General features: G+C 43.7%; 1 protein-coding gene across 7 annotated transcripts in view; it reads left to right on the top strand.

The window, feature by feature from the left end:
- The window catches only part of RNF111 (ring finger protein 111), a 289,510-nt gene that overhangs the window by 120,941 nt on the left and 145,389 nt on the right, over positions 1 to 23,180 (top strand). For all 7 annotated transcript variants that reach the window (XM_033920213.1, XM_033920212.1, XM_033920210.1 and 4 more), the window contains one exon: positions 5,986 to 6,305. In XM_033920213.1, the coding sequence (XP_033776104.1) occupies positions 5,986 to 6,305 (320 nt within the window). The remainder of the gene's footprint in view (positions 1 to 5,985; positions 6,306 to 23,180) is intronic.

The raw sequence follows: 23,180 nt of genomic DNA, 5'->3' as shown, positions 1-23,180 counted from the left end.
ACTCATGAACTGTTCTAATGTGCTGTCCTTTGTTTTTTCCATCGAAACCCAAAATCCACAGAAAATCTGTGAAAAAAAAAAAAAAAAGGTTTGCAGCAAAGGCAGCGAATACTGATTCCACAGGAATAGACCAAAGTTCCACAAACTAAACTAAAATATCCAAAATCGCAGTGTGGAACCAAGTTCCTGGACAGTCTGAAGATTAGGTGCTAAATTGTATATTAAATGAATATCATTTGATAAAAACAAATACACATAAAATTCATCAGTCTGTTTCAAGAAATGATTTTACTGTGTCTTTGATGCTTTTACACCCTGGAAGCCTGACCCTACACGGTCTGTTTCACCAATATTTGCCTTCCTCAGGGATCCTTAAAAGAAGGGAAAGCATTTTGATGTGTGAAACAAATGGTGAGAGTGTAATGGGATATTTGCATAATGTTACGAATTAATTAAGGTTAAAACATTTAATTCCCAGTTGGTCCATCCTTTCTTGGATGACTGATTGATCTGGGCTCCATCTTGACACAGCTGTGCCCGTGCTGTGGAGACGTTGCTCTCTGCTATAGGGCTTGGGTTGGATTGTCAACTTCAAGCACAGCCAGTTGATGCCGTCACAAACCTTCTCTCTGATTCCCGGCAGGGTCGTTCGTTTCTTCCTGAGCCATGCAGTTTGAAACTTCAGCAGCAGATCAGAGATCTCCTGAACCTTCCAGCTCCCATGCCATGGCAGCCTCCTGGGTCAGTGTACACATGCACCCTCTACAGGAGTCCCTGCTCTTTCGGTGGTGTCCGCAACGTTGTCCCGTTCAGATGCTGCTCCCCTGGACGGAACTAGCATACAGAAGTCTGTGCTAGTGACTTCAGGGGGAAGCTCTTTGACATGGTAAACTTTTTCAGATCTTACAGTGATTCTCTTATGATGGATGTCAGGTTGGGGTGCTCACTCTGGGGACCACTCCATTCAGGGGTATTGGACTCCTTGTCAGTGGTGTTGGTCGATCAGTTGTTTGTAGCTTCAGGCGATTCACTTGCTCTCCAGCCCACTCTGGAAGGAAAAGTGTTGCAAGCGTTCAGACAATGCCACGGCAGTGACATATGTAATTCGTCAAGGAGGCACAAGAAGCACTCCCTTGGACCCAGGAGACTCGTATGCTGTTTCGCTGGGTGGTGTTATGTTTTCTGTCTCTTAGCAGCACACATGGCTTGAGTCGACAACGTACAGACAGACTTTCTCAGTTGACACGTCCTGGACCCAGGAGAATGGTCCTTCTTGCCATAATAGTTTCCGTCTGATCATACAGCGCTGGGGATCAGCCCAAGATGGACTTCAGCAGAGACCTCGGTCAGGTACTTCTTCAGTTGAAGAACAGAGCACGGAAGCTTAAGGCTTGGACACCTTGGTTCAGCCCTGGCAAGCTCACTAGCTCCTTTGTGTCCCAGCTTCATGATTCTAGTTGCTCTGGACTGGCCTCATTGTCCATGGTTTGCAGATCTTGTCTGTCTTCATCAGAACAGGAAGCTCAATCTCCCTCTTTCTTGCAACTTTTCTCGGTAAGGGTCCAGTGCCCATGGAGACCCATAGCACTTTGGTCTTTTGGCATGGCTGTTGAGCGCTCAGCCTTGATGAGGCACAGTTCTTCTTCAAAGGGGTCTTCTCGATGCTCTTGAAATCCAAAAAACTCTAAAACTATGGCTTCTTATGCATCAGCCTTGAAGGCTTCCTAACAATGGTGTTCTAAGGACTGGGTTTGAGCCTGAGTGGGCCCCCATTTCGGTGTTCCTGGCTTTTCTTCAGGCAGGCTTAGATAGGGTTTAGCAGTAGGCTGCCCTTAAAGTTCTAGTAGCAGGAATTTTGTGTTTCAGGGCACGGAGGGGTTCTAGTTCGCTTCCTGCTAATCTGGATGTGACCAGGTTTTCTGAGAGGAGCGCTTCGTTTTCAGCCTCCCTTGTGTCATCCTTTCCCTTCTTGGAATAATCTTACCATCGTTCTACAGGGCCTTGTATATGCCCCATTTGAGCCACTGAAGGCTGCTACTTTTCAGGATCTGCCGTTCAAACTATTTCTGGTCGCCTTTGTCTTGGCATGGTGTATTTTGGAGCTTCAAGCTCTTTTATAGAAATATAGAAACATGACGGCAGATAAAGGCCACATGGCCCATCTAGTCTGCCCATCCACAGTAACCATTATCTCTTTCTCTCTCCGAGAGATCCCACTTACCTATCCCAGACCCTCTTGAATTCAGACACAGTCTCTGTTTATACCACCTCTCCGGGAGAATGTTCCATGCATCTACCACCTTTCCATAAAAAAGTGTTTCCTCAGATTATTCCGGAGCCTATCACCTCTTAACCCTTTCTCTGTATTGCAGATGCCAGAGTTCTCTGTTCTGTACCTTCCTTTCTACCAGTGGTAGTTTCTGCTTTCCATATCTCCTAGGAGGTTCATTTTCCTGCATTTCATTTCACAAGCTTGGAGCAAAAGGATCAGATCTTATGCAGGTTGGATGTCAAGAGAGTCTTGCTGTACCTTTTGGAGAGGACTAATGATTTTTGGCTATCTGATCTCCTCTTTGTCCTGACTGCTCCACCTTGGCATGGTCGGCCAGCTGTCTATGACCTCGAACACTCGATGGATTCATATGGCAATTTCCGGAGCTTATGTCACCTGAAGCAAACTGCCTCTGGTTTCCCTTCAGGCCCACTACACTAGACGTGTTGCTGATTCATGGACAGAGTCTTGCACGTTTTCTCCAGATGAAATTTGCAGGGTGACTCTTTTGCCCCCTCTTCTACTTTTACCCATTTTTTTCCATGTGGATGTGGTGGCTTGCTCTGATGCCACTTTTGGGACTCAGTGTTGCGGGCAGGCTCTTCTGTCCCTCCCTAGACCCTGCCATTGCTTTGGTACGTTACCTAGCTTACTGAATCCGGAGGGGATGTAACAGAATGGAAGATTAGGTTTTCACCTTTGATGATCTTTCTGTTAGTCCCTGGAGAATTCAGTATGGTCCACCTGCCGTCTCACTTGTTCTAAATCGCCTGCTTTTTGCCTTGCTTATTCTTTCTAGGCTTCAGGATCTTCTAGCCAGTTGATGGATCATGTGGGAAGTTTCCCTCTTATGTGAGTATGCATTACTAAAGGCTGTCTCATGTGGGTGCATGTTGCACACAGCAGATTAGTTCTACATCAGCCCTTCACAACATACGGCCTGCGGGCTGCATGCAGCCCAAAACGGCTCTCACTGCAGCCCGGTCCGATATGGCTCTCACTCCGCGCTCCTGATCTTCCCCCCCCCCCTAGTCTCATTTTTAAAAGCGCTGCCGCCTCTTACTGAGGACCAACAAGCTAATTACGGCAGCCTGCAAAGCGAACCTAGCTGCAGTCAGTGTCCGCACACGTTCCCTCTGCTGTAGTCCTGCCCTTGACATCAGAGGAGGGGCAGGACCATGGAAGAGGGAATGTGTGCGGAGACTGACGGCAGCCTGCTAGGTTCGCTTTGCAAGCAGCCGTAATTAGCGTCGGCGGTTCTTTTAAAGGTGAGACTAGGGGAGAAGAGCAAGAGCAGAAGTGCGGAGTGAGAGCCATATTGGGCACAGCGGTGGCGGTCACAGCACGGAAGATGACCTCGCTGGGTGTGGGAAGCAGTGGAAGTAAGGCCCCGCCTGTCACGAGGGCACCGGCGGAAAGGGGATTGCCAGAGATGCTACATCTGGACACCGGGGGCGGGGATAGAAAAGGACCTTGAGGAGGGGCGGGAAAGCAGATTTGAACCAGAGAGAGGGGTAAGACAGGGCAGATGCTGTACTAGAGGGGGTTGAGAGGGGAAACACCCTAAATTGAGGAGAGAGAGATGTTAGGCCCTGGGGAGGGGGAAGACAAAGAAAGAGACAGAAAGACCTGGATCAAAGGTGGGAGGACTCAAAATGTTAGCAGAAGGAAGATAGAGAGAGGGAGACACCTGAAATAAAGGGAAGGCAGAAGAGAGGGGGGGGCAGATGTTGGACTTGGGGGTGTATAGAGGGAAGAGAGAGAAAGAGACTACAGAGAGGTGGAAAGATTCTGGACCAGGGAGGAAGTAAGTAAAGAGAGACCTGGAAGAAAGGAGAACAAATGCTGGGGGGTGGTTTGAAAGCAGAAGAAAGACAGAGAGGCCTGGAACAAAGGGAAAAGACAGAAGGCAGATACTGGACTTTGGGAAGTGCAGACAGAAGAGACAGAGGGGGAAAGACCCTGAGAAAGAACAGAGAGATGGAAGATCATAACAGGAGGGAAAGAGATGGAGACCTGGAAGAAAGGTGGTGGTAGGTACAAAGGAGAATTGATATTGGATCTGGGGAGGGTAAGCAGAGGGAAAAGAGATGAGACCTGGACCCAAAGGGGATGGGGCTGGATTGTGAAAGAAATGTTGGATGCACAGTCAGAAGGAAGTCCAACTAGAAACTAATTAAATCAACAGACAACAAAGGTAGGAAAAATTATTTTATTTTCAGTTTAGTGATCGGAAATGTGTCAATTTTGAGAATTTATATCTGTGGTGTGTATATGAAAAATGAAAGGAAAAAATTGCATTACAATTAAAGGGGGCAGGATCTGGGGCAGAGCTTGGGTGTCTGGTGCAGTACTCGGAGAGACCCCGCTCCCCCCAGGAAAGAGACTTGGGAGTACTGGTCGAGAAGTCGATGAAGTCGTCCGCGCAATGTGCTGCGGCGGTAAAAAGGGCGAACAGAATGCTTGGAATGATTAAGAAGGGGATCACAAACAGATCGGAGAAGGTTATCATGCCACTGTATCCGGGCCATGGTGCGACCCACCGGGAATACTGCATCCAGCACTGGTCGCTGCACTTGAAGAAGGACACGGTACTACTCGAAAGGGTCCAGAGAAGAGCGACTAAAATGGTTTAGGGGCTGGAGGAATTGTCATACAGCGAGAGATTAGAGAAACTGGGCCTCTTCTCCCTTGAAAAGAGGAGACTGAGAGGGGACATGATTGAAACGTTCAAGATAATGAAGGGAATAGACTTAGTAGATCAAGGCAGGTTGTTCACCCTCTCCAAGGTAGGGAGAACGAGAGGGCACTCTCTAAAGTTAAAAGGGAATAGATTCCGTACAAATGTAAGCAAGTTCTTTTTCACCCAGAGAGTGGTGGAAAACTGGAACACTCTTCTGGAGGTTGTTGTAGGGGAAAACACCCTCCAGGGATTCAAGACAAAGTTAGACAAGTTCCTGCTAGACCAGAGCGTACGCAGATAAGGCTAGACTCAGTTAGGGCTCAGGTCCTTGACCTAGGGGCTGCCGCGGGAGTGGACCACTGGTCTGACCCAGCAGCGGCAATCCTTATGTTCTTATGCGTGGCTGTCAATGTGATGTCATACATGCGCATGATGTCATCACGGCAATGTCCGTGCACTTCTGGGTGCCTCGAGCAGTGGCCACTAGCTGCGTCCCTCGCTACATTTTCCGACTTCGTTTCGGGCCCGGTTAATTTTTGTGTTGTGCAGGCCTGTTCTACATTGTTCATCAATGTTTTTCTGTGTTGTCTTTGTACTTGTTTATTGCTTGTTTTCATGTTTTGTCATGGATTTGTTCAGCTATGTTACTTGGCTTTGGGACTGAATTGCAGGGGGCTCTAACTCTAAGTTGGGAAGAGCATGTGCTTGGAAAAGTGTTTGGATTTCTGCAGTTCCTGGATTACAGGAAGGGTTTGAACACCTGGTGTACTGAATCCTCAATGGACTAATAAACAAGATTATCAAAAGTGAAAACCTAATATTCCATTGCTTCCTTCGGGAATTTTCTCTTTTTTTGGTTTTATGTAACCTATACTTTCTTTGCCTAATAAGGAACAATTCAGACACATTCTTAAAAAAAAAAAAAGATCCCTTATTTTGGGTAATTTAGAAATTGTACTTTGTAAGTTGCTCATGCTTTTATCTCTCTTGTTCTTGCTACTTATGTGTTTGGGTTCTTTCTATTTTAAAGATGATGTTAGGCGAACTGGTTCTAGTGCTGCAGTGGAAAATGGCCCTCCGGCTATGCCAAGGCTGCCATCGTGCTGTCCTCAACATTCTTCTTGTGGCGGATCATCACAGAGTCATGTATTAGGGCACCCCCATGCAAATTGTTTTCAACAACACAGCCATCACTTTCAGCACCACCATCATCACCATCACCATACACCTCATCCTACTGTTGCTTTGTCCCCTCCATTCAGTGATTCTAACTGCCCTGTGGAAAGGCCTCCCCCAGTGCCAGCACCCTGTGGTGCAAGCAACAGTTCGGTCACAAGTTACCATGACCAGGTATGTATAATCATGTAGTTATTGCGCACATGTAATTGCACATTATTTCATTACTTTCCCATTTTCAGTTTATCCTCCTCTTGCTATTTAAGTTTTATTAGGATTTTATATACCGCCTATCAAGATTAGCTAAGCGGTTTTACAATCAGGTACTCAAGCATTTTCCCTATCTGTCCTGGTGGGCTCACAATCTATCTAATGTACCTGGGTGTTATAAATGGAAACATACCAGCACTGGAGATAATTCATGAAGGCTTTCATATTTTTCCTTATGTATAGACTAAGTGCTATATCATTCCTTAAATTTTAATAGTAGGACCTATTTTCAAACAGATGGTCCCAGTAACTTGGTTGGCTAAATATCCAAAAAAATAAAAAGCAGTTCCATTTCTTCTTACAGGTCTTCTGCAATGCTTTTAGACCAAAAGGATAACAACCTTACTTGGGAATAAGAAGCAAGTTTCTGGAAGATAGTGCAGAGCATAAATAAATGAGTCACTGAGTTTATATAACAGAAATACAATGTAGTTTAACAATCGATGATTAACATATTTGTCATACTAGAAAAATATTGTATGTTTTAATGCTTCAGGAAGAGGAAACCTGTTTATACTTAGATTTTTTTTCAGATGATAGGACATTCCATGAAATTAATAATTAAATTTAAAATCAGAAGAAAGCCTTCTTAAAACAGTGTACTATCAGGCTGTGGAATTTGCTACAAAGGATATGGAGAGTGAAATGGAAGTGTTTTACTGCTGGAGGCTTGTGCTAGCATTGTGAAACAATAAATTTAATAACCTTTACTGTAGCATCCCTCCAGAAAGGCACAGATTAATGTGTTGACTTACCTTTACCAGCAGGTGGATTTATTTGTTTTTAACCCCACCCATTTGTTTATACCTTTATATCTTACTTTTCTTTCAGCATTGTAGTTCTCCCCTTCTTTTCCACTCGTACCCGTTTGTCCAGTTGTGTATGTCATTGTTTTTATCTAATCGTGTATGTTTATTTTGTTAAAATTATGTTATGTTTCTACCCTATTTTAAAATGAATAACCATCTTGAAATAAACGATAAGGTGGTATATCAAAATTTTAATAAACTTGAAACTTTTTAATAAACTTGACTTCAGTGATAAGTATAAGTGGGCTGTGCAGTCCCTCCAAAGTTAGTCTCTTCTCAGTCTCCAGCAGGCAGAGGTGGGGCATAAATGGGAAGCTCTCAGACTGGGAGAAAGTGACTAGCGGTGTGCCCCAGGGTTCGGTTCTTGGGCCCATCTTATTTAATATTTTCATCAATGACCTAGAAGAAGGAACGTCCAGTGAAATCATCAAGTTTGCAGACAACACGAAGTTATGTCGGGCAATCAGATCACAAAAGGACAGTGAGGAACTACAGAGATATTTGAGCCAGTTAGAGAAATGGGCAGAGAAATGGCCGATGAAGTTTAAAGTGGAAAAATGCAAGGTAATGCATTTGGGCAGAAAGAACAAGGAGCACGAGTATAGAATGTCAGGTGCAACTCTGGGTAAGAGCGAACAAGAAAAGGACCTGGGGGTACTGATAAATAGGACCTTGAAACCGTCGGCACAATGCATGGCAGCGGCAAAGAAAGCAAATAGAATGTTGGGCATGATAAAGAAGGGAATCACAAGTAGATTGGAGAGGGTCATAATGCCGCTTTATAGAGCAATGGTCAGACCACACTTGGAATACTGTGTCCAACACTGGTCTCCCTACCTAAAGAGATATAAAACTGCTGGAGAGGGTGCAGAGGCGAGCAACGAAGCTAGTTAAAGATATGGAGAACTTGAACTACAAAGAACGGCTTAAAAAACTGGGACTATTCTCCCTCGAGAAGAGGAGACTGTGAGGGGATCTGATTGAGACCTTAAAATCATAAAAGGAATCGATAAGATAGAGCAGGATAAAAAGTTATTTACGATGTCAAATGTGACCAGGACAAGAGATCATGGACTGCAGCTGAGGGGGGACAAGCCCAGGACAAATGCCAGGAAGTTCTGCTTCACGCAGCGAGTGGTGGACACCTGGACGTTCTCTCGGTGGAGGTTGCTGCAGAACCCACCATTCTAGGATTTAAGGGCAAGTTAGATGTACATCTCCTCGAAAGATGCATAGAAGGATACGGGTGACTAAGTTTTCGCCAGGTTACATCTGGCTGGGCCTCTGCGTGAGCGGATCGCCGGACTTGATGGACCTAAGGTCTTATCCGGAGATGGCAGTTCTTATGTTCAGTCTCATTCAGTTTTGGCCCAATTAAAAAATTAATTAATTCTGGCTTGTTGTTAAATTTATTGGACTGGACAGAGCCAGGGGCTTTTGGAGGTCATCTTTAGTCTTGGGGGTGCTACATTCAGATAGCCAAGTCCCTCCCTCCTAGTGCTGCCCGATTCAGGAAAAAAAAATTTGATTCGATTCAGCCTATTGAATCGATTTTTCGATTTGATTTTCCTGCCCAATTGGGTGTTTTTTAAAAACATCCTGGTGGGTTTATTTTATAGCCTCTTCACCCCTTTTGCCTTCTCCTAACCACACTGGCACTGTGGTTTAAACAAAATAAACAAAAAAGACTTTTCCTCTCTCTGTTAAATCCTAGCTCACGTTTGTAGTCTAACACCAGCTCTGGCAGGATACACTTTCAAATTTGACATATTGTAATCACAAAACAGAAAATTAAATTATTTTTTCTACCTTTTGTTGTCTGGTCATTATTCAAATCTTGTTGGTCCCAGGCTCTGGTTGTCTTCTGATAATTTGCTTGCCAGGGTCTCCTTCTTTCTCCGTGCTAACCATCAATCTTCTATCTCTGCCTCCCCTTCCATTTCCCTTCCCTCCCCTGGAGGTCTGGCCTCTTTCCTTTTTTTCATCTCCATCCACAGATCCACCTTTTCTCAACTACCCTTTCATCCAGCATCTCTCCCTTCTTCCCCACCACCAATTTACCATCTCTCCCTTTCTGTTCCTTTCATCCCTAAATCCCATTGTCCACCATCTCTCTCCCTATCCTCTGTTTTTAGACCCATTATTTCTTCCCCTCCCTAAGTCCGCCATATGCACGTCTCTTTGAACCCCCCCTTCCCTCCTTCTGTGTACTTCTACACCAGGGCCTGTCCCCCTTGAAGGCCTGCATGTTCCCCCTCGTCTCCCAGCATCAATTTACCTAATTTCAGCAGCCTGCTGGTGCTAGCGATCTTTGCAAACTGCCATAGGTCTTCGGAGCTGTTTCCTCTGCCACAATCCTGCCTCTGACCTCAGAGGAGAGGCGGCACCGTGGCAGAGAGAAGACAGCTCCGAAAACCTATGGCAGCTTGCAAAGATCGCTAGGACCAGCGATCCTATGCAGGCTGCTGAAATTAGGTAAATTGATGCCGGGAGACCAGGGGAGAAGCTGGATACCAGCGGGAGGCCAGCAGAGAAACCAGACACTAGCAATTCCCGACTGACCCTCCCCACTTGCCCTCTAAAGCAGCAGCGGCCGGCCAGCAAGAGGCAGCGCTGCTGCTCCTGCTTTAGGGGCGAGGGGGGGAGGGTCAGTCATCGAATCGGGAGGCAGATTTCCCCCCCCCCTCCATTGTAAATCGATTCGAATTGATTCACCCGAAGTGAATCAATTTGAATTGGGCAGCACTTCTCCCACCATTCCTTCACCTTCACAGTTAGAGGTAGCTCAGCTGATTTGCTCTCTGCTTCTAGGCACTTGATTAAAGCTTTGAAAGCCTGTGGGGGTCCCCTTTTTCCTTTTGAGGGGAAATATAGTAAGTTCAAAGCAGTACTTGTGAAAAAAAAAAAAAAGGGACCCAGGTGAACCGCGGGTTTTCTTGCAGGGTCTCTGAGCCGATTTTCCTCAGTAGCTGTTCCTCTGGGGCCTCCTTTGGGGTTTCTGGGCCATTTCCATGAGGTGGTTGTTGGGCCTGTTCTTTCTCACGAAGAGCAGTAAGTGGCTCCAGAGGTGTGCAATCTGCTCTGTCGGGGAGTAGAGGCATCCAACATTTGTAAATTTTGTACTGTGCCAGAGACTGCTCCCTCTAACCATAGGGATTCCCTTATCACCGCGATTACCATAAGCTGTGGTGAAAAAGGAACCTCTGGAGCCTCCGGCAATCTTGGGTGTTCTCTTGCTGCCGCGACTGCTGTAAACTGCAGGATTCCCTTTCTGCTGGGATGGCAGGTGGCAGCAGAGATTTCCCTGCTACCATGGTGGCAGGGCAGTCTGACATGGCAGCTTCTTTCTCTGGTTCTTTGGCAGGAGTAGCCGCCATCTCAAGCCCAGTATTGTCTTTCTGTGGTGGGTCCTCTGGGATTTCCCCCAGATTTTATGCTATGTACAAAGCCTTTTGCATGCAGGCTGAAGGAAGCTCTCCTAGCTCATGGGGGGGTCAGCAGGGGTCCTGCAATTGTTCTGGCATCTCAGACTCCACCTCTCAAGAGGCAGCATTTGGTCTTGGAGGATGACGTAATGGAAGATGATGGTGATTCTGATGAGGACCTGAGCTTTCAGCTGATCTTCCGCTGTGGCTGAAGGAGTTGGGGGTCAACTGAGGATTGAATGACCCTTCGATGGGGGAATGACCCTCCGATGGGGGGAGGATTCCTTGATATGTATTTTTCACAGGGAGAAGCTCATTGACCAGGTGGCGTCAGTGTTGCATTTTGAGGAGGAACTTAAAGGGACTTTGCATGTGGCGGATCTGCTCCTTCAAGGTATTGTAGGGTTTCTAAGTCTTTCTCTATGCCTCAGAAATTAGGGATGTGATTGAGGCACAGTGGAAATCTCCGGATGGTCCCTCTAGGGTAGCTAGTTCTGTATCCCTGGCGTGCCTGTATTCCATCCCTGAAGCAGACAAGGAGTCCTTGCTGTCCCCCTTTGGTGAATGCAGTGGTTTGGCCATTGCAAAGACTATGGCTCAAGCTGATGGTAAATGTGGTAGGGATTTATAATTTTTAGATCTAGTCTGGGTTTACAACAGAGAATTGAGTAATGATGTGGCTTATGAATCATTATTACTTTATTCCTCATTTTGTAATGTTTTATTGTGGTGGTGTTCGCCAGGTTTCTTGTATGCCAATGTATCACCTTTAATTGAAGCCTTTATAGATAGCAAGTTAGATTCATCTAAAACTGTTATTTTAGGGTATTTATTTTTTTTATCTATGAATTTATTTGTTACAACCAATAGCAATTTCAGACAAAGTATCAAAGAAAATATTACAAATAAAAGAAAATTCTTCCATCAATTCCTCATTATTGGGGCTGTTTCTCTCACAGAAGGAAACACAGATACAAATTTTTTTAGGGTATTTCAATTTATTTGTTGATCTATGTCCAGAAGATGTGATTGCAACTGATTTTATTCATGCATTGTCTGTATTGGGCTTGTTACAGATGGTGTCCAAATTTGTGCATACACATGGCCATATACTAGATTTGATTTTTGTTCCAGATAGAATAGCTGATTAAAATGGTTTTTCTTGGCAATTAGATTGCATTGTGGTCTGATCATTCTTTAATTTGGAGTTGGTACAATTACTCATGCTAATTTCAATTTGTATAATCCTAGCAAATTGGAAGGATTTCTCCAATGTCTCTTACAACGAATGGTGGAATACAGTTTGTATGCACGTTATGAAAGAGTTGCAGCTGAACACAAAAATTCAACTAAAAGATTAATGAGCAATGGGGCCCATATATTTTTTTAAATTTGGGTCCTTCTCGTTCATTTGCAGTTTCCAGTATCACCATGTCGCATCATAAAATGCATAAATACTTCAGTCATGGACATATGTTTACCAGCATTATATAAATGTGGCCTAAAACATTGTCACTTGTGATAACACTAATTATATTACACACGTCTGACAAGGTTGTTTATAAGATTCCTTTTTATTCTTTGTTATTCCTTTGTTAGTTATTGACCACATATATCTGCATTGCGTTGTATATTTGTACCTATACCCGGTCAATGGAAATTTAATAAAGAAGGTTGAACTTTAGAAAAAATTGGAGTAAAATGTTAATTTCAACTGCTATGGAGGCCTCCTAAAGGTATGATAATAAAGATATTTGTGAAGCATATAAAACAGAAGATTTAAGGAACCAGTGGCTCCCTCATTTTGACAATTTTGATGGGTGTAATGTCAGTGATGCCATAGGACAATAGAATTCTTCATTAAGAGGTATTCTTGATATGATTGCACCAATTAAAATTATAGTAGTGAAATGATTAAGGAAAATTCCATGGTATACTGATGCATTAGATAAGCAGAAAATTGAAGTTCGAGCCTTAGAAAGAAAATGGAGAAAAATCCTAATAGTTTTATTAGAGGCTTATTGAATGGGTATGGAATCATATTGAAATGCAACTCTTAATGCTGAAAAAGAATTATAACTTCAAGATTGTCGGTAGCAAACAAAACTTATGAACTATTTACTACTATACTATACAGGTCTTAATATCCCACAATTTTTCAACAAAGATTCGGTGCGGCTAACAAAAGACTTTTTACAGCATTTAACAGTAGGAACAGTTAATGAGGTGATAGAGATGATGTTTTGAGGTAAACAGATTTCTAATATTATAAATTATGATTCTTAGCCAACTCCTCAACAGTTTGCTGATTGTTTTCCATTAAAAGGAACACTGATTATAAAGGATCTTGCATGTTGATGATCTTTATCTTTAGACTAATTTTGAAACGGTTTCTGTATATCAAATAAGAGATGTTATATACGTTCTTTGAATTGAGTTGTTTAAATATTTGTTCAGTCTCTGTGTTGAAGAGTTTGACATCAGACATGTTCCAAGTGTTACTCAAATTGTGAACAAATCTTTTAGTGAAGGAAATATCCTTGAAATTTTAAAATGTGCAATTGTTGGGCCTCGCAAAAATTTGATGCTGCTACTGTTGATAATTTTCGACCAATGTCTTCATTGTATTTTCTAACTAAAGTCTTTAGAAATGCTAGCAGTAAATCAAATTTAAAAATGTGTGGATAATAAAAGCATTTTGTATCAGTACCAATTTGGTTTTCAATTTAAATACTGAGACTTTACTTGTATCCATTTTTTATAATATCCAAATTGGTTTTGATAAAAGGAAAGTTTTCCTATTGGTTACATTAGACAGGGCCGAGGATGCTCTATCTGCCGTCATTTACTATGTTACTATGTATGCCTTTATTGCAAAGCTCCAAGCAGTACGGGGCTAGTGCCTTCCTGCTTGATGTAACTGGGAATAATCATTAAAGAGCAAATGTTTTACCCTCTCGTACTCCAGTGTGTGCGAATTGCAATACAAAGCTAAGATCTCGTCTTTCTCCGCAGTGTTCATAATGAGCACAATAAGAACATAAGATTTGCCGCTGCTGGGTCATACCAGTGGTCCTTCGTGTTCAGCAGTCTGCTCATGCGGTGGCCCTTGGGTCAAAGACCCTATTAGAGTCTAGCCTTACCTGCGAATGTTCTGGTCCAGCAGGAACTTATCTAACCTTTTCTTAAATCCCTATAGGGTGCTTTTCCCTATAACAGCCTCTGGAAGAGCGTTCCAGATTTCTACCACTCTCTGGGTGAAGAAGAACTTCCTTATGTTTGTACGAGAGTGCCCTCTTGTTCTTTTCACCTTGGAGAGGGTGAACAAACTTTCTCTACTAAGTCAATTCCCTTCAATATCTTGAATGTTTCGATCATTCTCTGACCCCCCCCCCCCCAACTCTATATACCCATTCTACAACAATGCGGTTACCCGCGGGGCCCAGGCCTACCTGCTCTGGCAGCCAGGACTCGACCAAGGACCACAGCTCTGTGTTCTTCATGGATTATTATAGCCCAATGATGCATAAATTATTTCTGTGCCCCCAATTTTCCTGATCCTCCAATCTAGCCGTGAGTGAGGCACACTGTGTGCTCCACGTAGTCTTCCTGAGCAAATGTCCTGTTCTCCAGCTGCAAGATCTACTGCCCTTTCCACTCTATGTAATCCTTCATTTCATCCACTGTGGCTGTAATTTAGTGAATTTGTCAAAGATGGGAGAGATGCTTGGTGTTCTCCCGCACTGCCTCATCATGTAAGGTAATTGTGGGCCATGGTGAATGTGCCTCTGCCACTATCTTGGGCAAAGTTGGGGTCTGCTTATCTCTAGTCGGCTGCGATGCTTTCATGGGCATACCTCGACAGCAGCATGCAGTGGGCCCTATGACGCCATTTCCAAAGGCACCCTGGAGGTGTGGGTTTTTTTTTCCATTAGTTATCATTTTTCAATAAAATATCAAGAATCTACTTGTACAGAAAGATAAAGTTAGGCAGAAAATAAAATACAACACAAATTATAGTCTACTATCACGATATAGTTTAACTTTAACTCAAGTCCTCGATAAAGGTCCGGTATATAAACTTAAGGATTAGATTAGATGTAGAATCAGCGAGAATTTAACAAAGAAATAAAGGCAAAAACTAGCAATTGTGTTAGCTGAAAGAGGAAATCAAACAATCTAAGAGTACTCATATTTCCCCTTCTTTTTTTCAGGCAAGCCGCTGACAAGAAGGTTGTCAGTTGGCTGGAATCAAAGAAAACATATTTTTGCATTTGATATCACATATTTACATGGGTGACGAAGGAAATAGATTGCCCCAAGAGCAATAACCCCTGGCTTTAACAACAAAAATTCACGTCGACGTTTTTGTGCATCTCGTGACAGATCTGGAAACATTTATATTTTATACCCAAGAAATTCTTTCTGTTTATTTTTGAAGAAAAGTCTTAATAGCCAATTCTTATCTGGTGCTAAGGCAACTGTAAGAAGTGTTGCTGGCGTTGTGACCTCCCTGTCAGAGTTCCAGCATCATAGAAATATTAAGCAATTGTTGATCAACTTTCTTTAGTTTTTCTTCCCTTTTAATAGGTAAATAGTACACTTGGGTGAATGGTGGTAATAGTTCCTTTGTAATTTCTAACACTTCCACCATATAACGTTTCAACATGTCTTTAGGAGTTACTGCCTCAACTCTAGGAAAATTAATTAGTCTAAGATTGTTGTTATGAGAAATATTTTCTAAAGACTCAATGTTCTCTTTAAGTTAATATTATCTCTCACCAGTGTTTCTGTGATTTGTCTAGAAACTTTTGTTTCTTGGGAAGCGTTCAATGTTGAATTTTTCAAATCTTGTAAATCAACTTTCATATTCTTAATTTCAATTTCTTGAGTATTATGCTCCAGCTGAGACAGCTGGGGGTTAATTGTTTTAGCTAGATCCGCCACAAGGTCCCAAATGGCCTTAAGAGTTACCTCTTGGGGTTTCTTTAAGTTTCAAGTTTATTAAATCATTTGATGAATCGCCTATTAAAATTGCTAAGCGATGTACAATATCCAAGTAAAGAGTAATAAAGAGAAACTAGCATTTCAACAATATAATAACTTAATATACAAACATGAGTCGGGAGGGAAAAGATAAAAGTTACATTTTTCAATTGTTGGTAGAAAAAAAAAAATGTGAAGGACAATTTTTTTAGAAGAATCAATATTTTCACCAACTGAAGCTCCCTCCTGGCTGTGGCTCTTCTGCTCACGGATAAACCGTGTTGCTGGCAAGTCCCCAGGTTCCAAAGGAGTCTCCTGTAGATACAGGGGGTCCAACTCCATGCTTCTCTCTGTGTTCTCATTGGTCTCCGGGGAGAGTCGCTCACCGCCTTCCGATGGCTCCTCGACCCGCGGGGAGCTGGTAATCTGGGAAATAGGGGGAGGCACTATGGCGTCGGGGCTCAAGGTGGTTTCCAAGCCCAGGGAGAACGCCTCTGTCTCGCCCCGGCGTGTCTCCATTGGGCATGCCGACACTCCCTTGATGACCTGCATTTGGCGCAGAAGCTCATCGATATTGCCGAGACCGTCCGAGCCCGAACATTGCGAGGCTTCAGTGGTGCTACGGCCTCTCTGCTTCATCATGCTGCAGACATTTTTGAAAAGAAAAAAGCTATGGAAGACAAGCACACTGAAGCGAAGCGCTCAGCTAACCAATCCATCCACCATCTTGGATCGCACCCAGGAGGTTTAACAAAGTCCAGAAGCATTTGTGCGCAAAATTAGGCAGGTTTTAATAGCGAATTGAGGGGTTTTAAATGAGGAAGAGATGGAGCTCAAGCAGGGAGCTGCCATTCAGCTAGATGTCATGTGACACCCCCCCCCCCGCTACATTCTTTTGCAAAACATTATCGAGTGAATGTTTATGTCAAGATGCAGCTTTTGGCGCACGGGTTCTTCAGTTGGGGGCTCAAGGAGTCCCAACCTCAATGGTCACTGCTTTGATACTTCCCATTCATCTATGCCAGTCGGAAGCACACTACAGAAGGAGAAATTAACATACCAGCTAATTTTTTTTTTTTTTTCATTTAGACTCTCTAGATTGCCACAGAACCCACCCATGTTTTTTTCTTATGCGTGGGAAGAAGGAATTTTTGTTTTCTTCATTATTCTTCTATGAGAAACCAGGTGTTCCTGGGCAGGGATCGTCTAGTCTACTGGTTTAGCTGGTGGACCTTAGTTCTGTGTGAAGAGTGTCCTTTTGGTCTGGTTTCTATTGAATAAATCTTCTGAGCTACCAGGTGGCTTTGTTTGCTGCTTTGTTTGCTGTACAGCCCACTTATACTTATTACTGAAGTCATTTGTTTTTGCTTTCTACCTGCTGGTAGAGATGTGTAAATTCATCTTTGCTGGTCTGGAAGAACTGAAAGGGAGAAAATTATCAGATAAGCCCAAATTTCTCCTTTGGTCACAGACTAGTTGAAGAAATGTTTTGGGGGGGGGGCTTCCATTTTCTTTTTATAGTGAAGTGGTTTTTGTTTTTATCCCAGGACAAACAGACAGCATAGTCTCAACTTACGAGTGACGTCAACCACAGAGCTCCGATGCGACAGCTTCACAAGCAGACTTGCTTGAAGAACTTTTGGAAAGTTCACGACTGCTGCACCGCACATGCCTTCCCGCCTGAGGTAGGGCGCACGTCTCCTCAGCTCTTAAGTTTTCCACAGAGCCTAGAAGCCCTCGTTTCAAGGCTCTACGCGAGAGTTAGTTCTAAACTTTTGCCTTCTCTCACCATGGCTCGTGTATTTTCTTTAGAGGGTTGCTGTGTTATTTGCACGTTTGTTTTTTTGATTGTGTCACAGCAGGGCCTTCACGGCCTCAGCCTGCAGACTTTGATTTCGCTGTGGCCGTGTTTCATTCCATGCCCCGGCCGGTCACAGGGTTGAAGAAGTGTAGCTGGTGTCAGCGCGCGATCTCCATCACTGACTCACATAAGTGGTGTGTACACTGCGTAGGGCCTGACTATCTTCCGGAGTCGTGTGCCCGCTGTGCTACACTTCAAACTCGAGCCCTTAAACGTCGTCGAGTTCAGATTGAAAACATATTTGAGGGAATGGATCTGCCTTGACCCCGATTCCGGCCCTGACCTTAACTCTATCAAAGTCTTCTACAGGGCCAAAACTTTTAACCTCGACCTCGCTCAAACCTTCCTCAATGGGGAAGTCTTAGTCTTCGGGGAAATCAGCTAAATCTTCTCCCGAGACACCGTGTCTCCATCAGGTAAAATAGCTAAGCCAACCCCTCCAGACATGCCAACCTTAGAACCGGTGGGTCCGAGGCTACCCAGGAAATGTGTCTCAAAATCGAGGCAACACTTTTCCTCGAGGTCATCCATAGCCACACCAATTGTACCAGATCCAGTGGTCTCAGTGCCGGCTTTGCAGAATATGTTGGAAACTATTCTGCATCAAAAGTTTGGTAACATGCTTGCCAAATTGACTCCTATCTCGACTCTGCTTCTTGCAGTCCATCCTGAGCACTCAGCAGTAGTACAAGGAGTTGAGTCTTTGAGATACTTCTACACAAGGAGCTGAGTTCTTTTCAGGGTCTCAATGTTGTTCTCAGACTTCCAGTCCTACCTCTTCACATAAGGCGTTAGCCTTTTCGAGGCACAGGACGAGGACTCTTCGACATTCATCTTCGAGGCTGGATCTGACTTAATCACGAGACTGTGATTCGAGCCCAAATCATTTGTTGAGGCATTCATCGAGGCCCAGATCATCTTCTCGAGATTGGTCTCATTTATTGAGACTCTTCGTGACCACTAGCTCCTTTGTTGAGGAGATCTGTTGCAGAACATCACCATTCTCGTCAGTTGAGTTCTTCTCCTGTGAGGTTTTCTTCACATTCCAGAAGTGGGCATTCATCTTCATCTTTGCATATGGATTCAGATCTCAGGTATCAATACTCCAGAGAGGCTTCACCTTCGTTCTCTGCTATGAAAGGTACCTTGAGGGGCTCTCATTCACCTTCTCCTCAACGAGGTAATACCTCAGATCCGGTGTCCTATACAAAATTTCTATGCCAAATGAATAAGATTCTTAAAAAAATATATATATATAATTTTAATAATTGACAATCCTACAAGTCAAACAAGAAAAATACAATATAAAGTGAAATTATGATATACCAAATTGTTAGAGATCTCCTTATTACAAAGTATAGTTAGTCTTCTATATTCTTGGGGATGTAGCTAAAATAAAACTGAAATAGAACATAGGAAATTAAATCACAAGGAAATAAAGAATGGAGGCCTGACTGCTCTTGAATAATTCTTTTCCTGAGCTATCTTGAAAAACAGCGAAACTCATATAGTAGATACAGACTGTTCTCTAGCTGAAATAAATTTAGACAACTGCAGAGGCTCATAAAAAACGTATCTACTATCTTTATATACCACTAAGCACTTACAGGGGTATCTTAGAACAAAAGTTGCCCCTAAACGAACCACCTGGGGCCTCAAAATGAGAAATTGTTTCCTTCTCCTTTGGGTGGGATGAGAAACATCTGGATACATTCTTATATTTGTCAAAAAAAGAACATCTTTATATTTGAAAAAATCTTAAGCATCCATTCCTTATCAGAGTCAATAGCAAACTGTACAATTAATGTAGCTGGAATCTGGACCTCAGTATCCAACCTCTCCAGGAAATTAGTCAAGTCCAAACTATCAGCAGACACATTCTACTGGTTAGGATTTTGAGATTTGACTATCGTAGGAAGGTAATATATTTTTGAAAGAGGTGGATATGTGGTTTTGGGTACTTTTAGAATTTTGCTCAAATATCTTTTAAACATTGCTAAGGCAGTTATAGAATGGAGTTTAGGGAAATTAATCCGGAGATTACATCTCCTAATAGAATTTTCCATCATTTCTTGCTTAAAGTGCAAACTGGCACTGTCCTAAGCCCAAGTTAGAACTTATACTTCCAAGGATTTTATCTTAGTCTCCAAATCAGTCACTTTACTCTCTAAAGATGTTACCTTGGTCTTAAGTTCCAGATTTTTTGAAAGTACTGTAGTATATCGCATGGAAAGTTGTTGAATTTGATTCCCTAGAAAAGATTGCATATTGGATATAGTATCCCATATCGATTCCATTGTGAAGACCTTGGGCCTCTGTAAGGGAACAACTTCTGCTCAGGAATTCCCTGCAGCACCCAGTGTACTAAGAGCGCCTCAGTAATGGAAAAATCTTCCTGGGGTTGCTGTGTTCTCGACACCAGCTGGGAAGGTGTTAGTACCTCCTCTTGCCCCCTACCACAGTCGGTCCTCCCTCTCTGTGGGGCCAGCAAGAAGGATTCCCGGGCCAGCATGTCCAAAAAAGACTCTCCCGTTGCACCAGGACAGCTGAGCGGACTACACTCTTCAGAGGATAGTGTGAAGCCCTCGAAGGAGAGATCTCGCGCCTCAGTTTGCGCGGTCTCTCCAGCCGTGGATACCTCCGATCGATGCGCTCCAGAGCTGCACTCCACAAAGACATCCATTGGGCCTGTTTTTATTTAATTATTTAAATTTTTATCACATCCTCCCAGAGGCTCAGAACGGCCTACAAGCAAACATTCACAGTGGAGTACATTTGGACAATACAAAGGCTATACAGTAGTTTAAGTACAAGGACTATAAAACTAAACTAAACTAAGCCTTAAGTTTATATACTGCATCTTCTTCACAAAAGTGGAGCTCGGCACGGTTTACAAAGCTTAAAAATATAAGAAGAGAAAGGAGAGAGATTTACAGGAGTATATAAATAGAGGGAATAAAAGCAGGGAAATAAAGTTATATGTTAAAGAAAAGCCAGGATTTCAGTTGCTTGCGGAATAATTGGAGGGAGCCCAGGTTCCGCAGCGGGGTGGTGAGATCGTTCCAAAGGCCCGTGATTTTGAAGAGAAGGGATTTTCCCAGTTTGCCTGCGTAGAGAATACTGTGTAGAGAGGGTCTGTGGACGGATCTGGTGGTAGCAGGCCTCGAGGCATTAAAGGATAATGGGATTAGGGGAGGGATCTTGAAAGCCAGGCAGGAGCATTTGAAATGAATTCTGGGAATCACTGGGAGCCAGTGAAGGTTGGTAAGGAGTGGGGAGACATGGTCAAATTTGCGTTTTGCGAAGATCAACTTGGCTGCAGTATTCTGGATAAGCTGGAGTCTTTGAAGATTTTTTTTTGTTAGGCATAAATAAATGGCATTACAGCAGTCGAGTTTAGAGAGGATGATGGATTGGACAAGGATGGCGAAATGTTTTTGGCGAAAGTAGGATCTTACTTTCCTCAGCATGTGGAGGCTGAAAAAGCAAGATTTTGCCAGGGAATTGAGGTGATCGTTGAGGGAGAGAGAAGAATCAATAATGATGCCGAGGACCTTGCTAGAGAACTCAAGGTGCAGAGCGGAGCCTGTGGGTAGTGTGAAGAGGGTGGGCAGGTATTCTAATTTTGGGCCGAGCCAGAGTAAATTTGGTTTTGATTCATTTAATTTCATCTGTACCGAGAGGGACCAGGCGTGAAGTCTCATTATGCATGAAGTAATGTTCTCATGGAGATTTGTGAGGTTCTGGTCTGTTTCAAGGAGGATAAGGATGTCGTCAGCATATGTGTAGTTTGTTTCAAGGGGGGAAAGTTTGAGGAGCTTCAGGGAGGTCATATAAATGTTGAAGAGAATAGGGGATAGCGGAGAACCCTGTGGGACACCGCAAGATGGAGTCCACGGAGTGGACCTGGAACCATTTGTGTTGACAATGTAGGAACGAGAGCAAAGGAAGCTTAAGAACCATTTTAGGTCGATGGAGTCTATTCCTATGTCAGAAAGTTGGTAGATTAGTATGTCATGGTGGACGACGTCAAAAGCCGCGGAGAGATCGAATTGTAGCAGAACAGCAAATTTGTTGGTGGACGACGTCAAAAGCCGCGGAGAGATCGAATTGTAGCAGAACAGCAAATTTGTTTAGAGAGTGTAGTTGTTGCACCTTTGAAATTAGGGAAACTAGGAGGGACTCGGTGCTGAAATTGGGTCTGAATCCTTATTGGTAGTGTTGGAGACTGGAGAATCTCTCTAGGTAAGAGGAGAGCTGAGTAGCGACTATGGTCTCTAGCAGTTTAGTTAGAAGAGGGATATTTGCTATGGGGCGGTAGTTCGATGGTAAGGTAGGGTCGAGATTGGCTTTTTTCAGTACAGGTTAAGAATGGACTATACAGCAATTTAAGAACAGATTAAGAATGGACTATACAGCAATTTAAGTAGGGGATTAGAAAGTAGAAGGGAGGGGGAGTTTAGGGGGGTGATGGGTAGATTGCAGTTGTAATTTTAGTTGAAGAGGAGGGTCAGCTTTCCGGAAGGTCATCAATGAGTTCTGTAATCTGATTTGTGGGGGAGTTTATTCCAGAGTTGGGGAATGAAGTGGCTGTAGGAGCGTTTGCAGGCGGTTTCTGACAGGAGGGACCTTCCTGTAGGGATGCGTAGGCATTTCTCCATTTCCGAGCGGAGGGGGCGGGTGGGGGTGTACAGGGTTAGCTTGGATTCTATGTAGGCAGGGGTGGTGGCTTAAATTCTTTTATGTGCTATTACCAGGGCCTTGAATGCACAGCGTTGGTTAATTGGAAGCCAGTGCTCTGCGCGGAGGGCTGGGGAGATGGGATTGCGGTAGTTGAGGTTGTGTAGGAGGCAGATTGCTGCATTCTGTACCTGCTGGAGGCACTTGAGATCTTTTTTGGCTACTGCATTAAATAGGGAGTTGCAGTAATCCATCCTGGAGAGGACATAGGCATAGAGGAGTTGGGCTAGGTCAGGTGTGGATATGTAAGGTTTGATTCTTCTCAGTTGGCGGAGGTAGTAGAAGGAGATAGGGACTACTTGAGATATGTGGGTGGATAGGGACAGGTGGCCGTCTAATGTTACTCTTAGGCTGCATACTTGATCTGCTGCTGTTAGTAAGGTGGAGTCCCATGATAGTGTAGGGCGTGTGTATTTGGTACTTTTTTTCCTGATCCATAAAAGTTCGGTCTTGGAGGCGTTCAGCTATAGTTTGTTGTTTGTCATCCAGGTTTTCATGTCAAAGAGGCAGTGTTGGAGGTTGTCGATTTGGGATGATCGGTTTTTGCCTAGTGGGAGGAGCAGCTGGATGTCATCGGTGTAGGAGTGGATTTTAATGTTGTACTTCTGGGCTATATCAATGACAGGTCTGATGTAGAGGTTAAATAGGAAGGGGGATAGAAGGGCGCTTTGGGGAACGCCGTATTTGATAGGCTTGGGGTTAGATATGTGCGTCCCTAGGAGGACTGTTTGGGTTCTTTGGTGAAAGAAGGAGGTGAACCACTGGAGGGCAAGTCCTTGATTCCAAGGTCATAGAGTCTGGATAAGAGGAGGTGGTGGTCGACAGTGTCAAAGGCAGCGCTGAGGTCAAGTAGGACGTCGCTGCCTTTGTCAAGTATCGACCAGCTGTCATCAATGATATCCAGGAGTACTGACTGTGCTGTGGCCTCTTCAGAAGCCAGATTGTGCAGGGGACAGGG

Source organism: Geotrypetes seraphini, chromosome 14 (assembly GCF_902459505.1).
Source record: "Geotrypetes seraphini chromosome 14, aGeoSer1.1, whole genome shotgun sequence".
NCBI classification, from domain to species: Eukaryota; Metazoa; Chordata; class Amphibia; order Gymnophiona; family Dermophiidae; genus Geotrypetes; species Geotrypetes seraphini.
The sequence above is the reverse complement of the archived record's forward strand: the minus strand, read 5'-3'. Positions and strand labels throughout refer to the sequence as shown.